We start from the raw sequence: 21,022 nt of genomic DNA, 5'->3' as shown, positions 1-21,022 counted from the left end.
GTTTTCCAAATTTTGCCACGTCTGGGTAGGTAGAACCGACGTTTCAGCCTTCAGAAGAAGTGGTAAGACCCAGAAAACAGCAACAACCAGGTTCAAAGAAGCGTGGGATGAACACAGAGGATTTAGAATCAGAAAATAATATTAAATATTGAACTAGGCCAGTAACTGGGCAGACTTGCACGGTCTGTGTCTGTGTATGGCCGTTTGGTGGAGGATGGGCTGGGGAGGGCTTCAATGGCTGGGAGGGTGTAGATGGGCTGGAGTGGGTCTTGACGGAGATTTTGGCAGTTGGAACTCAGGCACAGTACCGGGTAGAGCTTTGGATTCTCGCCCAGAAATAGCTAAGAAGGAAAAAAAAAAAAAAATTTAAATTGAATCAGGTTGGGCAGACTGGATGGACCATTCGGGTCTTTATCTGCCGTCATCTACTATGTTACTATGTTACTATGTTACTATGTATGTCAGCCGTGGAAGCCTAACAGAACATGATTTTTTTCTATAGTCCCAACCTCAATGGAGAAATGTAAAATGAACTTGTGTCCCAGTGAAAACTCAAAAAAAAAATGGTGGCTGCAATTCGCACAGCATCGCCATGAACCATTGCACTTAGAACATTGTGGATAATCTGTACAACCCTCAAATAAGGCCCTCCTTTGGGAAAAATATGCTCTGTATATGGTATGAAAATGACAATCCTGCAACTCAACACTAAGAACTACTCCGGGCACAATCTTAAGAAGATCATGGAGAGAAGAAAGATGTATGTCTTTGTTCAAATCCTTATTCCAAGCTGCTAGGATTGGTATATAATTCTTTGGAGGTTGGATCTTGGTAAGTCCTCTATTCTTCTTGAACTGGGTGAGGTAAGAGATTGTATGTGGTGTTGTGGAAGGGGGAGGGAAGTTAAGCTGAGAAAGAATATTGAAGGGTGATGAACTAGGGCGGATGATCTGAGGGAGGGGTCAGGGGACAGTATGTGTACCTATTTCTCTCTCTCTCTCTCTCTGTTTGTTATTTGGTTAGGGCTTCTGGATTTCATGTGTTAATTTTGCAATCTGCAAAGCCCAAGAGAAATTGTAAGAGGTACCAGATTTTTTTTTCAACTACTGATGCCAATTATGAACACTGCTATGTTGCTGTAAGAAGTCAGCACTGTGTGAAGCTCAGAGTTCCCCTTGGACTCAGTGGCTTGCAGAAATAAAAATTATTAGAAGCTCCGGGTATGTATGGTGCACTATTACTGTACTTCTGGGGAAAATCTGCACCAAAAACTTAAAATGTATTTTTGAGTATCAATTTTTTGTTTGTAGCTTTAAATTAATTTATACTTGGAGAAATTGGTCTTATATTAATATATTATGCGGAATTTTAATGTTATTGTGCAGAATTCCCTCAGGAATAATACTGTGGACATACATGTGTAAATAGCAGCTTTCCTAAAATGCTTCTTACAAGTTTAAGGCCATTTACATGTTTTCTCCTGAAAGCAAAAATGCTGTATGTACAATTTTTGCATACAATGAGAGAGACATACATTTCAGTACACTGTTGAGTAGAGATGGTGTCCATCTATCAAAGAAGGGAAGGCATGTCTTCAGTAGCAGTCTGGATAACCTACTGAGGAGAGCTTTAAACTAGAATCGTTGGGACTATGTGATCAAAGCCCCCAGGTGAGTATGAGCCCTTGGGTAAGTAATGCATTAAACATTTCTGCACAAATGGGGAAAAAAAGCAACATCTGGAAAGCAGTGTATACTAATGCCCTTAACATGGAAAATAAGGTTTTGGATCTAGAGGCTGATTTGGATTTAATGGTGGTTTCACAGACATGGTTCAGAGAGAAACATGACTAGGATATAGTTATACTGGTATATAATCTGTACAAAAAAGATAGGGTAAGGAGGAGAGTGGTATATGTTAAGGATAATATTAAAGCCAGGAAGAAGCACTGAGTATGATATGAGTACAGTCTCTTTCACAGACAGAAAAATTGGACCGAGATTTAACTGAAGACATTCAAAATATAGCTATGACAGGGGAAGTACTACTAACAGGTGATTTTAGTATGTCAGATATTGATTGGAGCATGCCTATTGTAGGATCTCCTAGAAGTAGGGAGATCTAGGATTTTCTACAAGGAGAACTGTTTCAACAATGTGAGATGGGGGCCATACAGGACTTAGTGCTTTCAATGGGGGAAATGTTATAGTGGGTGATCTGGCATCCAATGATCACTGGATGGTAAGGTTTAATATTAGTGTAACCCTGGTCTCACTCATTGGGTGCCAGCAACAAGGACATTAAAAAAAATAAAATTTAAGTCAATCTGTCTCTGAGTTGGGTGTAGACCAGGGCCATACTTACTACAGTAGGCCAAAGGATAACTTTCCCTGGGGTCCAATCACTCCATACAGTCACTTAAAATAATTCAAGCTGAGACTGAAGTGCAATTGATAATTTGAACTTTACTTGAATTCTTGATAAGTTTAACGTTCAACTATTTGTACAATTAGTCACTTCCAATGCGTCAGAGGAAAGGCCCTGCCAGGACAGACCGCGAGCAGGGAGAGGAGGGATGAAGGGAGGAAGCGAGGGTGTTCACGGCTTAGGACTACTGCTGTGCTGGTTCTTCAGGGCAAGGGGTGGAAATTTAGCATGTTAGACAAGGTTTCTAATACACTCTAAATTAACCAGAATCGCAGTTATCCGGTATCCACCAATCCCCATGGGTGCCAGATAACTGAGATTCTACTGTAGTTACTCATGCAAGTGCTACGTGCATGCTTAATGGTGTTCTATAACTTTAGAACTTTAGTCTTAAGAAGTGGACATTCAGGAGATTCCTTACCTGAAACTTCAGTAGAAAGTTCTCTTGTACAGGAAGTAGTCTACAGGGAAAAAGGAGTGATAGGTAATAAGTGTCAGCCATTTATAAATATTGCTGCAGCAGATTTACTGCCTCCTGTTTAGGATACACTAATCAGTTTGCACGTTAGTAATATCAATGCACTAATGGAATAACATTCTCTGCCTCTGACACGCTACCTCCCCAAATTTAAAAATGAATAAAAATTGGATTTAGGCTTAGATTCTCTATATAGCACGGATATTGGTGGTCATCTAAAAAGTGGGCCGCTGATTGCGTCTCAATCACGCAACGGTGCCGTATAGAGAATTGCGCCTCCAGAAAAGATAGGCACCAGAAACGTAGACCTGTCTTTGTCATGAATCGAGCCTACATAGGTGCTTTAGGCTGCCTAATGCCACTTCTGGTGTTAGCCATGCCCACAGTGGTGTTAAGCGGCCTAAAGTTCCCATGGAACTTTAGGAATCCCATGATTCCAGTACTATTTTTTTTTAGGTGCCAATAGACACCTTGAAACTCAATTAAAAATGTCATTTCAATTGTGTGGTTGTTTTTTACTGAGTTTGGGCACCTACCAACGCCTAGAAAATCAGTGCCGGTTAGAGAATCCGGACCTTAGTGTTCGCACAAATGGCAAAACTAATACAGTACGCTTTAGTGCATCCTACATTAGGCCATTTTTCCTGCATTAAGTGCACTTAGCTTAGTAAAAGGGCCCTTTTATAAGGTGGCTTGCAGGTTTTGAGGTTACAGCAGAAAGGATGTGAGACCAATAATAATTATAAGAAGAGGACTTCTGCTTGCTTGATCAGGAATGGAAGAACTCCCCAATTTCAAAAAGAAGAAAACCCCTAAGAGTTGTCTGGTAGCATTGTACCATTTATTTTTGGCTCTGAAAAAAACAGGGTCTTTTTGTCTATTACTGTATACTTATACCCCCAACTGGATTAGGTTTTGCTAGGGTGAATAAATAACCTTGAAAGTTAACTTGTTGTGAACTGCTTTAGTATGTTATGAAAGGTGGTATGTTAAATGATTAAACTGAACTGACTGTGTACGAGCAGAAAAGCACTGTCCTTGGAGAACTTAGCCCTGGGAGTGATTTAATCTTCCTCTTTTGCCCCAACCTGAAGGTAAGAGGAGAATCTCCTCTCACTTTCTAGCCTGTGGAAACAGACTTTACACAAGGTAGCAGAAAGGTCCTTACATTATTACTATTAATGAAGATTCAGCATCTCTTTTAGGGCATCAGAAAGTGGGTGTCTATTGGCAAAAGGAACACACATGCTCAAAATGAAAAGCTTTCAGGGGAGGTGAAGTGCATGGAAGTTACTTTTAATCTATGTACTAGGGCTGTACTGAATATTTGTATTAAATTTGATTCGGCCCTGAATACTGTCCCCATATGCATTATTCATATTCAGCCCAAGAGTGATTTAAATTTAAATACGAATAATCTGGGGCTCTAATGTGCTAAATTCTATTTTGGTTTATATTTTTGTACTGATAGAAAGGCTGATTATATAAGCCTTTCTAGAAATGGGCTTAGCAGGGGGGAAAAGACCCACATAGCTGAAAAAGGGTCCCTAAGTATGTGTTTCCCACAATTTTTCTCCCACACCAAATTTGGGGCTCCTTTACAAAGCCACATTCAGTGGCGTAGTGAGGGTGGGAGGCGCCCCGCACTCCTTCCCTGCCCCACCCCTGTCACGTGCGTGTCCCTTCCTCCATACCTCTTTAGCTTCCCTGGTGTGAGCAGCACCACCAACGTGCTGCCCGCACCGGTGTCGGCGCACCCTCTGTCACTTCTAGTCATGGGACCTGGAAGTGACATCAAAGCGCTGATGCTGGCACAGGCAGCAAGTTGGAGATGTTGCTGGCACCAGTATTGAGCTAGAGGTACGGGGGGGGGGGGGGGGGTGAGTGAAAGCACGCACATGGCAGAGCAGGAGTGGGAAGGAGCATGGGAGGAAGAGAGATGCCGGCGCTTCTTTTGATTATGTCCCTCCACGTATATAATTGTTTTCCAACATTCTACTGAGTTTAAAAGAATAAAAAGAAAACAATTTGTGAGGAACAGTAAATGAAAATAGAGGAACAAATAAAATGGAATTTTTGATCTTTAGATTTTGTATAGCATGCAACATCCAATGCTCAAAGCGGCTTACAAATATACATGCACAATATTTAAAATACGGGGGTTCTTCAAAACGTTTCCGCACTTTCATGTTTTTGTGGGAGAAGTTGTAAGAGAGCTTGTCATAGAAGGCCATGTGCAAAATGTATCGCAAAGCAGTGATTATGTGGAAAAGTGATGTAATTTGCTTTTGCAATATTTAATAAAAAATAGTGTTTAAAAAATAAAAGTGCGGAAACTTTGGTGTGGAAAAATTGCGGAAAAAACAAACAAACTTGGGGGACCTTTTTATTAACTGTGTGGGTCTTTTCCCCCATACCAAGCTCATTTCTGGGAAGGCTTGTAAAAATGGCCTTTTTCTATGGGTATAAAACTATAAAATAAAATACAGAACGAATAAAGTGGAAACTCGCTGGACTAAATGTGTAGCCCTTGACGGAGGCTGCCCCAACTTTATTGGTTGGGCTGAGAACTTTTCAGAGGCCCTTCGTACAGGTGAGATGGCTTGTAAAAGGTCCTCTCCCCACTGGCCCCAGAGCACGTTGACAGCAATTACCCACACAGCAAATTAGTTAAGAAGAATCTCTTAAGAGTTGCTTTCCGCTGCCATCAGGAGATTAGTTCTCTCTTCCCAGCCTCCAATATCTACTGTATCCTTATATATACTCATATTCAGATTTGCTGCCCAAAATGAAGCCACTCAGCATTTTCTCTCTCTTGAATCCCACCCATCTTGTTTTGGGCACCACAGGTAATTGGAATTGGAGGACTCCCAGTGAGCTTGGCCAACTCTTGGGTGTCCAGTCTGGTCTGCTACCTGAGTTTTCCAAGTAGCTGCTCATCTCTTTTACAGTGAAAGAAAGAGGAATGAGGGAGAAGGGAAGGAGCTCCCAGGAAAAGCCTTCACCACTCAGGGGAGAGCATGGAGAAGGTGAGCAGTGGCATAGCGAGGGTGAGGGGTGCCCAGGACAGCGACGCCCTTCCACGTCTCCATCCCTCCTCCTTCCCCGATTCCCCCCTGCCATGCACGCGTGCCCCTTTCCCTTCCTCCGTACCTCTAGTTGTTCACCGCTGCGATCAACAAGAACTTCAATGTGCTCCTCACGACCCTATTGGCTCGCCTCTGACATCACTTCCTATGTGCGGCACCTGAAATTGACATCAGCAGGAGAGACAATATGGTCGCAAGGAGCACGTTGAAGTTGTTGCTTGCGGTGGTGAACAACTAGAGGGGAAGGAAAGGGGTGTGTGTGCGTAGCGAGGGGAGGAGTGAAAAGAGGCAGGGGGGGTGGAGAGGAAGAGGGGTGCCAGCACCCCCATCAATATGGCACCCAGGGCGGATCACCTGGGATCACTTGCTATAGAGGACACAACACCACTTTTCTTTGGAGGATAGTCCACACCAAACATAAAACTTCTGTGGGATGCCTGAGGTTGCCCCATCCATAAATCCACCAACACTAAATATAAAACATTTTTTTTATTATTATTATTAAAACCATCTTGGGCACTATAGAGTCCATCCTCACTCAGAAACCCACCAATGTGACGGGCTTGAGCCAACATTTGTGACAGGGGATTCTTGAGAGGAGGTCCTTGTAGAAGTGCTCCTGATTGGCTTATCAGGCTCTAGCTCTGTCTCCCTGATTGGTGGATGTCTCCCATGTGAGAAGTAATCAGCAACTGGTGTGCTGTGGGATGAAGGAAGGTGCGCTGCTGCGCAGATTAGAGGAGACTTCAACATGCCAGATGCAGATTGGGACACACTCTCCGCGACTACGGGTAGCACCAGAAGAATATTAAACTCCATAAAGGGCGCACGCCTCAAGCAATTGGTATTGGAACCCACCAGGGACAAGGCGTTGCTAGACCTGGTTCTCACCAACGGAGATAGCGTCACGGAAGTCTCAGTAGGAGAAACACTGGCCTCCAGCGACCATAATATGGTTTGGCTCAACCTCAAGAAAGGATTCCCGAAAACAAACACAGCAACAAGGGTTCTCAACTTTAGAGGCACAGACTTCAACCGCATGGGAGAGTTCGTCCATGAGGAGCTACATAAACAAGCAAAAACTGATAATGTGGAGGATATGTGGTTGACTCTGAAGTCCATACTACACGAAGCAACAGACCAATACATAAAGACTGTAAGTAAACGCAGGAGAAACAAAAGACCCCAATGGTTCAGTAAAGAAATTTCAGACCTAGTTAAACAGAAAAGAGACGCTTTTATCGACTACAAACATTTAGGCAGAGAGGGGGCAAAAGAGGACTATCTAGACAGATCTAAAGCTGTCAAAACAGCAGTCAGAGAGGCCAAACTCCGAATGGAGGAAGAGCTAGCACGGAAAATTAAGAAAGGGGATAAATCTTTCTTCAGCTATATTAGCGACAGAAAAAGAAACAAAGATGGGATAGTTCGCCTGAAGCAATCGGATGGTAACTTTGCAGAATCAGACTCTGTGAAGGCAGAATTACTAAACCAATACTTCTGTTCAGTGTTCACCCGCGAAGAGCCGGGAGCTGGTCCACAGCTGCAGACGGGAGATAACCGGAAAGACCCGTTTCAGGATTTCGAATTTACGCCCAGTAGTGTCTACGGCGAACTTTCAAGACTCAAAGTAAACAAAGCCATGGGACCGGATAACCTACACCCCAGAGTGCTCAGGGAGTTAAGGGAAGTCCTGGCAGAACCATTATCTGTTCTTTTCAATCTTTCCCTAAGTACAGGAAGGGTCCCCTTGGACTGGAAAACCGCCAACGTAATCCCACTCCACAAAAAGGGCTGCAGGACAGAGACAGCAAACTACAGACCAGTGAGTCTCACGTCTATAGTGTGTAAACTCATGGAAACACTGATTAAACAGAATCTTGACACAATCCTAGATGAAGAAAAACTGCGTGATCCACACCAACACGGGTTCACCCGGGGTAGATCCTGCCAATCTAATCTGATTAGCTTTTTTGACTGGGTTACCAGACAACTGGACGCCGGAGAGTCACTGGACGTGGTATATTTGGACTTCAGTAAAGCATTTGATAGCGTCCCTCATCGAAGATTACTGAACAAGCTGAAATCGATGGGATTAGGAGACATTCTAACTACATGGGTTGGGGATTGGCTGAGCGGTAGACTTCAGAGGGTGGTGGTAAACGGTACCCCATCCAAAGCATCGGACGTGATCAGTGGAGTGCCGCAGGGATCGGTCCTGGGTCCGATCCTATTCAATTTATTCATAAGAGATATGACGAAAGGACTTAGAGGAAGGGTATCACTGTTCGCCGACGATGCCAAACTTTGTAACATAGTAGGCAGATGCTTATTACCTGATAATATGACACACGACCTACTACTGCTGGAAAAATGGTCAAAAACTTGGCAGCTAAGCTTCAATGCTAAAAAATGCAAGATAATGCACTTGGGCAGGAGAAACCCCTGTAGAACTTATGTACTAAATGGTGAGACCTTGGTTAGAACTACGGCGGAACGCGATCTAGGAGTGATCATTAGCGAGGATATGAAGGTTGCCAATCAAGTGGAGAAGGCTTCCTCCAGGGCAAGACAAATGATGGGGTGTATCCGTAGAGGTTTCGTCAGCAGGAGACCTGAGGTTATGATGCCGTTGTACAGAGCCATGGTAAGGCCTCATTTAGAGTACTGTGTGCAGTTTTGGAGCCCACACTACCGAAAGGACGTGCTGAGGATCGAGTCGGTTCAGCGAACGGCCACCAGGATGGTCATGGGGCTCAAGGATCTCACGTATGAAGAAAGACTAAAGAAGTTGCGGCTGTACTCACTTGAGGAAAGAAGAGAACGGGGAGATATGATTGAAACGTATAAGTACATCACGGGACGCATCGAGTCAGAAGATGATATCTTCTGGCTCACGGGACACTCAACCACCAGAGGGCATCCGCTGAAAATCAGGGGAGGGAAGTTTCATGGCGATCCCAGGAAGTACTTCTTCACCGAGAGAGTGGTGGACCATTGGAACAGACTCCCACCCCAGGTGATAAAGGCCAGTAGCGTAACAGATTTTAAGAAAAAATGGGATACTCACGTGGGATCTTTAAGGGAGTAAACTCAGGGGGGGGGATACTTGGAATGGGCAGACTTGGTGGGCAATAGCCCTTTTCTGCCGCTTTTTCTATGTTTCTATGTTTCTATGTTAAACATTGATACAAACCATGGCACAGGTCTAGTATAAATGCAAGCTGCCAAAGGAATCCTAGCACAAGTGCAGTGGCGTACCTAGCATATGTGACACCCGGGGCCGTTCATTTTTTGACACCCCCCCATCTATATGAAAAATATGATTTTTAGTAACAATCCACATATCGCACAACAAGAGTGTATCTAGGAAAAGGCAGCATCTTAAACACTGCAGTGAGCACTAGAACACCAACACATACATTGTATAACTAAACAAGCCAGATCCTGCACAGTCAATTGATCCTGTACAGTCGATGCTATCAGAAAGCCATGTCCCTTTCATACACACAGACAGATACACCCTCGCCCAATCTGGAATAATCACAAACTAAAAATAGAAATATGTAGACAAAAGTTAAACTGAACTGCCAAGAAACCAGACTTTGCATACAATGCAACATCACAACACCACAAAAACAGTAGTATATATCCTCTAATACTGTGCAAAATATAAAGACAGTAGATGTAAATGTGAAAACTGATACATAACAATCACCACTTTACAAATTAACAAATAAAAATAAAAGAAATAATGAGAAATAAGAAAATACCATTTTATTGGACTAATCTCTGTAAGCTCGGTCCCCATCCCCACAAACCACCTTAGTAAAAGGAGCCCTAAGTGAAGAGAAATTTTCAGCCTTGGAAATTTATCTGTTAGCCCCTTGATATTCATCCCAATAGCAATCACCAGTTCATTATCCCTAGATATTCAGTGCTAGGCTATATCTAGTTTCTGGCGCTTGAATATTTGGGTATAAAGCAGCCACCAGCATTTATCTGGGTACCAGCAATATTCAGACTGATACCCAGATAATTACCTGGATAAATATAGGTCAGCCTTTTCGTTCTCCTAACTTTATCTAGGGATCAGTTTGAAAATCACTGATACCAGGATAAATGCAAGCTCCATCCCTAGGGAAGGGAAATAAGGTACCAAGCCTCGAAGCAAAGCAAATTCGACAAGAAGAGGCACTGTAGATGTCAAATCCAACCCAGTGATAAGAATTCCTTTATTAGCAGTTTGTATCAAAAGTTTAAAAACAAGCAAAATGCCAAAAGACAAAGTTCCAAAGTCAAAGTCCTGACTAGGATCCGAGTTTCGGTGATACTATCGCCTTCCTCAGGGGACAATTATGAATGTGTCAACGTCTCTTCATAATTTGTACCCTGAGGAAAGCGAAACTCAGATCCTAGTCGGGATTTTGACTTTGGAACTTTGTCTTTTGGTATTTTGCTTGTTTTTAAACGTTTGATACAAACTGCTAATAAAGGAATTCTGACCACTTGGTTGGATTTGACATCTCCAGTGCCTCTTCTTGTCGGATGAGCTCCATCCCTAGACAATATGGCACTATCCAGATAGTGCTGGAAAAGTTGGTGATAATTTTCAGCTCTGTTATATGGATAATGCTGCTCAAGTAAGCTGCACTGTTGGACCAGAGATAGAGGTTGGATGAAAGGACACTGCTGTCCTGGGGTGGCCCTGGGGGATGAGGACACGCACAAAAATTTGCCCAGGGTTGGTTATTGATAGAACTCAAAAGTAACATGTGAAACAACACCTTCTCTCAGAGCCCATGATCAAACTGTACTACTAGTTTAGTGATCCCATTCCTGGGTAGTTAGATACGGCTCAAATCTTGCACCAGGCTGTGCTTCAGTTGAATTTTCTTGCATCTGGGGCTGAGTTCTTTTGACAGATTTATAATCTTTTCTTCAACCTGCAGTAGACGATCCCCTTATCAGCTTTTGCAGTGATACCACTGCAAATGTGTGGCTTTTTACCTTGTTTCTGGTAACTGACAAATGACTACAGTTGCAAGGTAGCAAAGTCGAAAATCGGATGTGATTTCAGACATAAAACAAGGTGAACTGAGATTTGATCTTGATTGGTGAAGAAGTTGTTAATACTGTTTATCTGTTTCTTTTCCACCACAAATGCTGACAGAGTTGTGACGACTCTTACCTTGACATCTCCGACAGACCTAGCTTCTCGTCTCCATTAAGGTCAAACATTCGCAGCTGTGAGAAGACAAACGAGTGATCAGTTACATTAATACTACCGGTCTCATTACTGTGCCGTCTCCATAAGCTTTTAACTCTGCGAACAACCTGTTTTCTGTCTATGAACTCTTGTTACATTGAATTCCCTAACGACGTGAGCATTTTCTCTAAGTAGTTCAATTTATCAACTGGAAACAAACCTCTCAAACAGCTGAACCATTAATAAGCAAGATGTCTGTGAATGCCAGCGACTCTGTCTGTGACTGTCAATATAAGGTCAGAAATAGCTCACAGTCCTAAGGCATTTGTTAGCACCATAATCATTTTATTTACTAGGGAAGGGCTATTGTTTGCAATAACAGAGGAAATGTCAAAAATGTATCCCTTGTCATTGCATTTTATAAACAAACAAAAATGAGCAGTAAAAATGTATATTCCCCTGATTCCATTTCAGATGCTCAGATTTGCCCACCCAAATTTGTGTGCGCACCCAAAATATGCAAGCAAATTGAGTAAGAAGCCATTAACTATCATTAATTGGGTGATAACAACCAGTTACTCAAATTAATTGACACTCGCTACATTTTATGCATGCATCTGACTGTGTGCTATTCTATAAGGCATGGTGCCTGTTAAGGGCGTAGTCTAAACCAGTGTTTTTCAACCGCTGTTCCGCGGCACACTAGTGTGCCGCGAGATGTTGCCTGGTGTGCCGCAGGGCCGCCATCAGGGCAGTACTACCAGTCCTGCATTCAGGGGCCCGGAGCTGACAGGGGGCCCGAGGCAGGGGCGCCAGTAGCTCGCCAAGGCAAAGTGAGTCGATCACCCAGGACTCACTTTGTCTTGGCGATCTAATCTATCGAGCCGATAAGTCTTCTTCTCCCCGACGTCAATTCTGCAGTCGGAGAGGAAGTTCGGGCCAGCCAATCGCTGCCTGGCTGGGCGGAACTTCCTCTCCGATTGCAGAATTGACGTCAGGGAGAGCATGCGTCGGTGTCGGCTTTGGGGCCTGTTATCCATTGGTGGGTCCTGTTCCCCGATGGCAGCGGCAGTGGCAGTGGCTTGGAGAACGGCAGGGAGAAAGAAAGAAAGGGGGCAGGCAGGGAAACAGAAGGAAAGAAGAGAAACAGAAAAAAAGAAAGAAAGGTCAGGGAGAGAGGAAGAAAAAGTTGGGGGAGGGAATGAGGTGTGGAGGAGAGAAAGCATACAGGCTGATAGAAGGGAAGAAAGATTGGATGCACAGTCAGAAGAAGAAAGTGCAACCAGAAATCACCAGACAAGGTAGGAAAAATGATTTTATTTTAAATTTAGCAAAGTGGAGGCAGTATTACCACAGTTTTCAAAGGAAGTTGCCCAAATAACTTAATAGTTAACTGGGTAAATTCCCAGAGATGAAAACTTCCCTTCACTTACTATGCACAGTTCTGAATTTATATCTGCTGTCTATATTTTACAATATGGTCACCTTTTACTAAACCGCAATAGTGGTTTTTAGCGCAGGGAGCCTATGAGCGTCAAGAGCAGCGCTGGGCATTCAGCGCAGCTCCCTGCGCTAAAAACTGCTATTGTGGTTTAATAAAAAGGATGGAGGGTATATTTGTCTATTTTTGTATGCTATAAAAACCAAATACAGAGAAAGACTGAGAGCTGTTGACGAAGAGCTGTGTGTGTCTTTCTTCGATTCCAGCCAGAATATCAGCTTTGTGTTCAGCCAAACAGGCCCAGGTTTCGCACTGAATAAAGTATTTTATAATTTTTCACTATTCTGTTTACTTAATATTTCATAATAAAGTAATTATAAAATACTTTCTTTGTGTTTATTTGATTCCTATTCAAGAGAATTACTTTATATATAGTCAATATAGGCACAGAGTTAAATTTTTTAACATTTTCTAATGGTGGTGTGCCTCGTGATTTTTTTCATGAAACAAGTGTGCCTTTGCCCAAAAAAGGTTGAAAAACACTGGTCTAAACAACTATAACATATAAAAATCCGCCTAAGTCGACACTTGGATGTCCTAATTGCTAGGATATCCCAGTGCTTATAATCAAAACCATTTTCCTGACTGTCTAACGAAACATTTCATACGCTGTAAGTATAGAGTTCGAGGGGGCATGTTAAGAGACATGTTATGGGCATGCTCTGGGTGGGCTAGACTTTGACGTCTTCCGGGGATAATCAAATCTTTTGCAAAACGTCCTGGATGGAACAGACATTTTGGGCTCTTGCTGTCTCTGCCCCATTCCTGCAAGCTCCATCCCTCATCTACACAAGCCTCAAACACTTTGTGTGGTTAAGGCAGAGCTTCCACGAATGGGACAGGGACAGCAACAAAACTCATGGGGACGGGACAGAGAAATTGAGTTCTTACAGTGACAGGGACAGATTTGTCCTCGTGTCATTCTCTACTCCTGACCTCTCCCAATGGTATTTCACAAAGCTCCACCCTTGAAAAATACTCCCACCCCAGGACATCCCTATGACATCGATTGGTCTCCGTTCACCCTCCTGCAGCCTCAAAGGCATAACTACCTTCCCCCAGCCTTGGTTCTCTTAGCTCTTACTGGGGACCCTCCCTAGTGGTCTGGTAGGGAGTAGGAATGATCCCCAGTTGCTCCTGCTTCATTGGGGACCTGGGTTCAAAATGGTGTCTCAGACCTCTAGAGATAGTCCTGTGGTTCTAGTAATAGGGGTCAAGCAGCTAAATAATCTCTGCATGGTGTGGATCTCCATGGGTACACTGGAGCTTTACCAAACAGCATATTCTACTATTTGGCTGAATAAGAATAATGAAAATGATTACTTGGCCAGATACGAATACGAATAATGGGAATTGAGCTTTAACATAACAAATAATACAAGAAGCAAGGTGAAATCAGAAATCAAGTGTTTATTTCAGTAGGATTTAGCACAGTAGAGCCCCGGATTATTCGTATTTGAATTTAAATCACTATTCATCCAAATATGAATAATGTATTTGGGGCTGAATTGATGAATATGGTACAGCATTGGCAGTTCCGAGGAGCTACTGTTAAGAGGTGTCATTTTACCACTAACTTGTGCAATTTTAGGCCATGCAACCTGGTTATTAATAACACACCTTGATGGTGGCCCGTGTTGATAAGTTCCTCCTATAGAGGCTTTTTAAAACTTCTAGATGCAGATATAGGCAATTTACACGTGTAAATGCTGCTGTTTATATGCAGAAATGCTTTTAAAGTAACTACTTTACTCTTAGCCAGTTGCAGTCCCTTGCAGAAAGATTTTTGAGTGAGAAATGCATTATATGCAAATTGCTTTCATGCATATTCATTGTAGGTATCCTGAAAACCTGACTGAAGGAGGTATTACATTACTTTACATTAGAGATTTTTATTCCGCCTGTGCCTTTCGGTTCTAAGCGGATTACAAAATTGGAAGAGAACTGGACATTTCCAGGAAGTTTACATATCAGGAATATAACAAGTTTACATATCAGGAATATAATATGTTTACATATCAGGTTTAAATCACAGGTAAGGATAGCAGTACATTCAAGTTAAGGAGATTATTACATAGCGCTGAGGAAGAAATATTGGTTACATATGGAGGTTGCTTACATGGCGTTGAGGGATGTTGTAGGAATGATGAATATGAAGGAGTAATTGTGTGTGTGTAGGCAGGAGGTTAGAGTGATGGTAGGTGTTTTTTAAATAGAAGCGTTTTGATTTCTTTTCGGAGAACTTTGATGTCTGATGTTTTGGTCAGCAGTTTGGAGACTGTTGGGTCAATTTTCTCTGCCTGTGTCGCTAGAAGGTTATCGTAGAGTTTCTTTCGTCTGGTACCATTGAAAGGGGGGTATGTGAATAGGCTTTGAGCTTTCCTTGTTCTGTGTGTGAGGTTGCGGTATAGGCGGTTGTTTAGGTAACTTGGTGCAGCTCCGTGGGTTACTTTGAATAGAAGACAGTAGAATTTGAATTGTGATCTTGCTTTTATTGGAAGCCAGTGAGAGTCTAAGTAAGCATTTGTGATGTGGTCGAATTTGCTAAGCGAGTAGATGAGTCTGAGGGCTGTGTTCTGAACGGTTTGTAGTTGTTTTATCATGTAGTTTGGGCATGATAGGTAGAGGCTGTTGCAGTAGTCTAAAATACTAAGTACCAGGGATTGGACAATGATTCTGTATTGGTCTCTGTCGAAGAATTTTCTTATTTTTCTAAGGTTTTGCATGGTGTAGAAAGCTTTTTGGATGATTTTGTGAATTTGTGTCTGCATTGTACAGCGTCTGTCTAGTTGTATTCCCAGGATTTTGAGAGTGGTCTGTATAGGGTATTTGATTGCATTTATTTCCAGTTCTGTAACGGATTGTAGTTTTTCCTTCTCTAGTAATAGGAATTTTGTTTTATCCGCGTTTAGCTTCAGCTTATGGTTGGTCATCCAGTTTTCTACTGTTACCAGTGTTGTTTTCAGGCGTTCTGTGGAGCTGGGGTCTTGGATGTCGAAGGGAAGGAGGATGGTTATGTCGTCCGCATAACTGAATGAGGTTATATTTAGGGTATCTAGGGTTGTGCCTAAGGAAGCTATGAAGAGGTTGAATAGTATGGGCGATAGTGGTGATCCTTGTGGTACTCCGCAGGGGTTGGACCATGAGTCTGATATAAGCTCTTTTGACTTAACTCTGTATGTTCTTGTTTTAAGGAAACCTTGAAACCAGTTATGAACTCTACCTGAAATTCCTATGGCGTCTAGTATCTGGAGTAGTATGGGGTGGTCTACTAGATCGAAAGCTGCTGAAAGATCAAGTTGGATGATTAGTAGTTTGTTTCCTTTGCTGAGCTGTTGTTGGGCTATATTAATTAAGGATACCAGTAGTGTTTCTGTGCTATGATTAATTCTGAATCCTGATTGCGATGGGTGAAGAATGCGGTGGTCCTCTAGGTAGTTGGAGAGATATTGTGCTACAAGACCTTCTATTAGTTTAACGTATAGTGGGATAGAAGCGATTGGTCTATAATTTGTTGGATTGTCTATTGGTCCTTTGAGGTCTTTCGGTATTGGAGTAATTATAATTTCGCCTAGTTCTGTTGGGAACTGACCTTCATTGAGAGTGGTTTGCAACCATAATGTGAGATTAGCTTTGAATTTTGTGGATGCTGTAGCTAGTAGGTAAGATGGACAGTTGTTCAAATCGCATGAGGATTTGCTGTATTTTTTGTAAAGTCAATATAGGTCTGACCATTGTATTGTTGGGAAGTTGGTCCAGATCCTATCTGCTGAGATGGCATCGTCTGTTGTGGAATTTATTAGTATTTCTTCTATGATGTTTTGTGAGTTATTGAATGTGGATCTGATTGTGATGATTTTGTGTTTGAAGTGATCCGCTAATTGGTGAGCTGTTGGAGGCTGGTTTCCTTGGATGGCTAGGAAAGGGTTGGTATCAGTGAGATTTCGTACCAGGTTGAAAAGTTTTTTTGTGTCTGGTTTCTCGGTGCCAATGAGTTTGGAATAGTATTCTTTCCGTTTTTCCTTCAGTTTGATTTTATATTGTTTGATTTGGATTCTCCATTCTGTTTTGGTGTTGTCTTGTTTCTGTTTTTTCCATGACCTTTCTAGTTGTCTGCATTGCCTTTTTAGGTGTAGGAGCTCGGTGTCAAACCATTTGTCAGATGGCCTACATATTTTATTTTTTGTTTTTATTGGAGCTAGATTATTTAAGGTAGATTCACTTAGGGACCGCCAGCTGTTTATGAATTCTATAGGGTTATTGAATTCTATAGGGTTATTGGATTCTAATGCGGGGTCTACTGTGTCCCAGAATTTGGTTGGTTCAATTTTCTGTCTAGTCTTGATGCTTGTTTTATGTGGAGTGGATTTGTTTTTACTTTGTGTCCAGTTGATATAGAAGGTATATATGTAATGGTCTGACCAGAGGGTAGGATGCCAAGAGCCCTTGGTGATGTGGATGTTTTGTGTGTTGAGGTCGAGATACGCGTACGCAGCAATGTCAAGCTGATGACCCTTTTCGTGTGTGGGTTCAGGGTTGAGGATTTGGTAAGATAGGGAATTGAGGTATGATATAAATTCCGCTACTTGTTTGGAGGAGTGGTCTTCTAGGTGGAGATTTACGTCTCCTAGGATCAGGTTATGTGTGGAGGAGAGGGAATTCTGGAATATGAATTCTTCGAGTTCTTCTTTTGAGGTGTTCCAGTTTCCTGGTGTAACGTAGCAGAGAAGGCAGTTCAGGTTTCCTGTGAGCGTGTTGTCGGAGAGTTGGCAAGCTAGCAAGTCTAGGTGAGGGGTGGAATGCTTGGCTAGGATTTTAATGTTGAGATTGTTTTTTACTATGATTGCTAGGCCTCCTCCTCTTCTGTTTTCTCGACATACTAGCTCTAGTTTGTATCCTTTGGGGCAGAATTCAGTAATGTGTGGGTCTGCGTCGGAAGTGAGCCAGGTTTCGGTTAAGAAGAGGCAGCTTAAATTATCTTTAATCAGCCAGTCCTTGATTAGTTCAGTTTTTGGGCTGATAGATCTAATGTTCATATTTGTGCATGTTAATGATGAATATTTTGTGTGAGATAGGGGAGTAGTGACTATGTTGATTGTTCTTGGTAGTGTTTGATGTTTTTGTGTGTTAGACTTGGGTTTTGGTGGAGGTCTTATTCCCCAGGTAGTGGGTATGCTTTCGTAGTCGTATGTAGGACAGGGGATCAGGGTTCTGTGTGTATGGAGTTTCCTGGATGGTAAGACTGGTCTGTGTGATGTTGTGTGGATGGGTATGGAATGTGTATGGTATCCTGCTATTTTCCGTTTACTTATGAATAAGGAGAGCAGTAGTAGGACAAGGATGAGTTTAAGTGTGCGTGTTGCCATTTTTGTAAGTAGTAAGGACGTTGGTTCACTCACCACTTTGTTGTATGGGTTGCCGCTTTGGTTGGGTCCGGGTCTTTGATAGCAGTGCTTAGCGGGCATCGGATTCCCTGCGGTTTTTACTGCAGACGCTGGATTGGAGATCGACAGGAGATTGGGGATTCGGTAGAACCGGAGGTCCAAGCGTCGTTGTAGTATTGGGGTTGTAGGCCTTTCACGTCAGCTTTTCACGAAGGCGCTCACTAAGGCCTTACTTGGGAAACACTTCACTAGACAATCAGGGAGAGTTCAGGTAGGCTTGGGGGGAACCTTTGGGGAGTGGGAGGGCTTAAAAATGGGCTCAATTTGTCTTCAGGGAGGAGAATGAGACACTCGATGAAGTTACAGGAAAATACTTTTAAAACCAATAGGAGGAAAATTTTATTCACTCAGAGAATAGTTAAGCTAGAGGTTGTAGTATAAGCGGATAGTGTAGCTGGTTTGGAAAATTTCCTGGAGGAAAAGTCCATAGTCTGTTGTTTTTTTGTTGTTTTTTTTAAACTTTTTTTTTTTTTTTAATGCCAACAAAAAGTGCAATATAATTTATCTACAAATAATAATAATCAAACAAGCACTTATAATCAATCAGTATCTCTAGAAAAATAACATTCCCTCCCCCTTCTAACATTACCATCAGGAATAATACCAAAACAAAAGATATACCCCCCACTCTCACTCACCCCCTGGATATGTGGGTGTAAAACAACAGAAAATAAAGATAAAGGACAACTTTAACAAATCTACAAAAGACGTCCATAGTCTATTATTGAGAAAGACATGGGGCAAGCCACTGCTTGCCCTGGATCTGTAGCATGGAATGTTGATAGTCCTTGGGTTTTGATCAGGTACTAGTGACCTGGATTGGCCACCATTGGAATGGGCTACTGGGCTTAATGGACCAGTAAGGCTATTCTTATGGTCTTAGATTGTGACCAGGGGTAGGGGAAAATCAGAGGCGGTGGGGAAACCTGTTCCTAATGTGGGTCTTGTTTGCCTCGTTACCTCTATAGGTACTAGTATTGAATATCCATTGGTGCCAGCATAACTTCCATCGCCGTCTCCAGACTGCTCCGGCATTGTCTGGACAGTGCCATGGATTCAGAGAGGATGCTCAGCAGCATCTGCTTCATGCAATTTAAGTGAACAAAAGCCTATCCCGACCACTTAAATCATTTTGAATATTGACCCCCAATATTTTGTAACACTGTTAACAATATTTATATATTTGTTGTAGACTTACTATGGTCTGTGTATACTCCAGCAGCTTTTTTTCATCATATGGCCGGTTAGCTTTCTTTAACAAATCTGACAGGAAACCCTGAAAGAAAGAATCACCTTATTACATAATGTCTTGAAATGTGAAAGTCCCTTTCCAGAAATTTCCTTTCCAACCTAATCTAGCTTTCCCTTGGTCACTGTCACTCAAGCATGGGCCTGGTGTACTGTAGATGGCAAAGCAGTTAATGCTACAATTAACCAATCTGTGGGTAACAAAATATAAAGCAGCGTTTTTCAATGCAAGGCTTATGAGCTAATGGTTGCAACCGAGAACCTTTAGGATAGCCCCTGTTCAGATTCCTCCTCCCCCAACACTTCCCTATTATACCTGGACACTCCTCCTCCTGCCATCTTTCAAAATGGCATCACCTGAATCCAAGTGCTGCTTTATTTGGCAAACTGGTCCCTAGCAGTGTGTCAAAATGCATTTTGAAAGATGTTTGGGCTGGAAGCAGGAGCAATCGGGCATAGCTTCTGCTTCTAGAAGTGGGTGGGGCTTAGGTAGTTCAGTCTGGACTGGGGAATGTGTACAGTAGGGGAGCAGAGGAGGAAGAGAGAAATCTGGATCTGGTGGGCGGTGGAAGGAAGGAGAAAATAGACCTGGTGGAGACAGAAGAGGGAGAAGAAAAAGTCACTGGATCTGATGTGGGGAGGGGGAAAGGTGGAAAGAGAGACAGACTGGTGACATAAGCCTAGATAAGGGGGCATTCTATAGAGACACAGATTGGTGTGGATGGATACCTACTGGTTGATATGGCTCTGAGTGGGAATATATTTATCCTCTCTCCTTCAGCCCTTTTGGACTCAGTGCTCCTGTAATCCAGTAGTATATAGCTATGTCTCAAGCCTGGGACACAGACACACATTAATTACTCAAATAATTCATACAGTAACTATTGCTGGCATTACAGAAGTTTAGAAGGAAGCAGAGTACATCTTTTATTTCATAATGGAGAATTTGTTTAGCTCTTTAATCTCCTTGTAGAATAAATATATTTAAATAACAATTTCGGATTTTATTTACTTCTTGAGTAGTATAATGGGTACACTACATGTCAAATTGATTGACAGGTGAGATAAGATAAGGGTCAATCAGCATTCACTTATGGGATAGATCACACCAATAACATGCCCATGCCCCGCTCACTCCCTGCCCACACCACACCCATGCCCTGCCCATGCCCGCCCAAGCCCCTCCCCTCCCATAGGAATGAATGGTGGTAGCTCCACCCAAGCTCCATTCACTGCCCACCTCCAAAGTAATGCTCCCCCATTGATGTCAGCGGAAATGACCCCTGCCGCTTTCTGATGACATCAGCAGAAACAGGGGAGTGTCTAACCCTCCAGAAATACACTTTCTGATTACATCAGTGGAAACAGGGTTGTCTGACCCCAGAAATGCACTTTTCTGATGACGTCAACGGAAGCGGGGTATCTGAACCCTGGAAATGAACTTTCTGATGATGTCAGCAGAAACAGGTTTTCTCTGCCACCGGAAATGCAAGTGCTGCCACCAGAGTATACAGTTATTACAGGGAGCAGTCAAATAAAACAGAACAGAAAAAAAAATGTTATCACTCTTGTTAAAAAAACGTGGAGGGCATTTTCGATACGATGTCTAAGTCTAATTTGGACATT

The 21,022-nt window shown here is 42.6% G+C and overlaps 1 protein-coding gene across 1 annotated transcript in view; it reads right to left on the bottom strand.

Moving 5' to 3' along the window:
• The window catches only part of CALB2 (calbindin 2), a 139,581-nt gene that overhangs the window by 30,199 nt on the left and 88,360 nt on the right, over window positions 1-21,022 (bottom strand). The window contains exons 7-9 of the mRNA XM_033942941.1: window positions 19,347-19,424; window positions 11,186-11,241; window positions 2,849-2,888 (exon numbers count right to left, since the gene is read on the bottom strand). Coding sequence (XP_033798832.1) covers window positions 2,849-2,888; window positions 11,186-11,241; window positions 19,347-19,424 — 174 coding nt within the window. The remainder of the gene's footprint in view (window positions 1-2,848; window positions 2,889-11,185; window positions 11,242-19,346; window positions 19,425-21,022) is intronic.

The sequence above is a fragment of the Geotrypetes seraphini genome, chromosome 4 (assembly GCF_902459505.1).
Source record: "Geotrypetes seraphini chromosome 4, aGeoSer1.1, whole genome shotgun sequence".
NCBI classification, from domain to species: domain Eukaryota; kingdom Metazoa; phylum Chordata; class Amphibia; order Gymnophiona; family Dermophiidae; genus Geotrypetes; species Geotrypetes seraphini.
The sequence above is the reverse complement of the archived record's forward strand: the minus strand, read 5'-3'. Positions and strand labels throughout refer to the sequence as shown.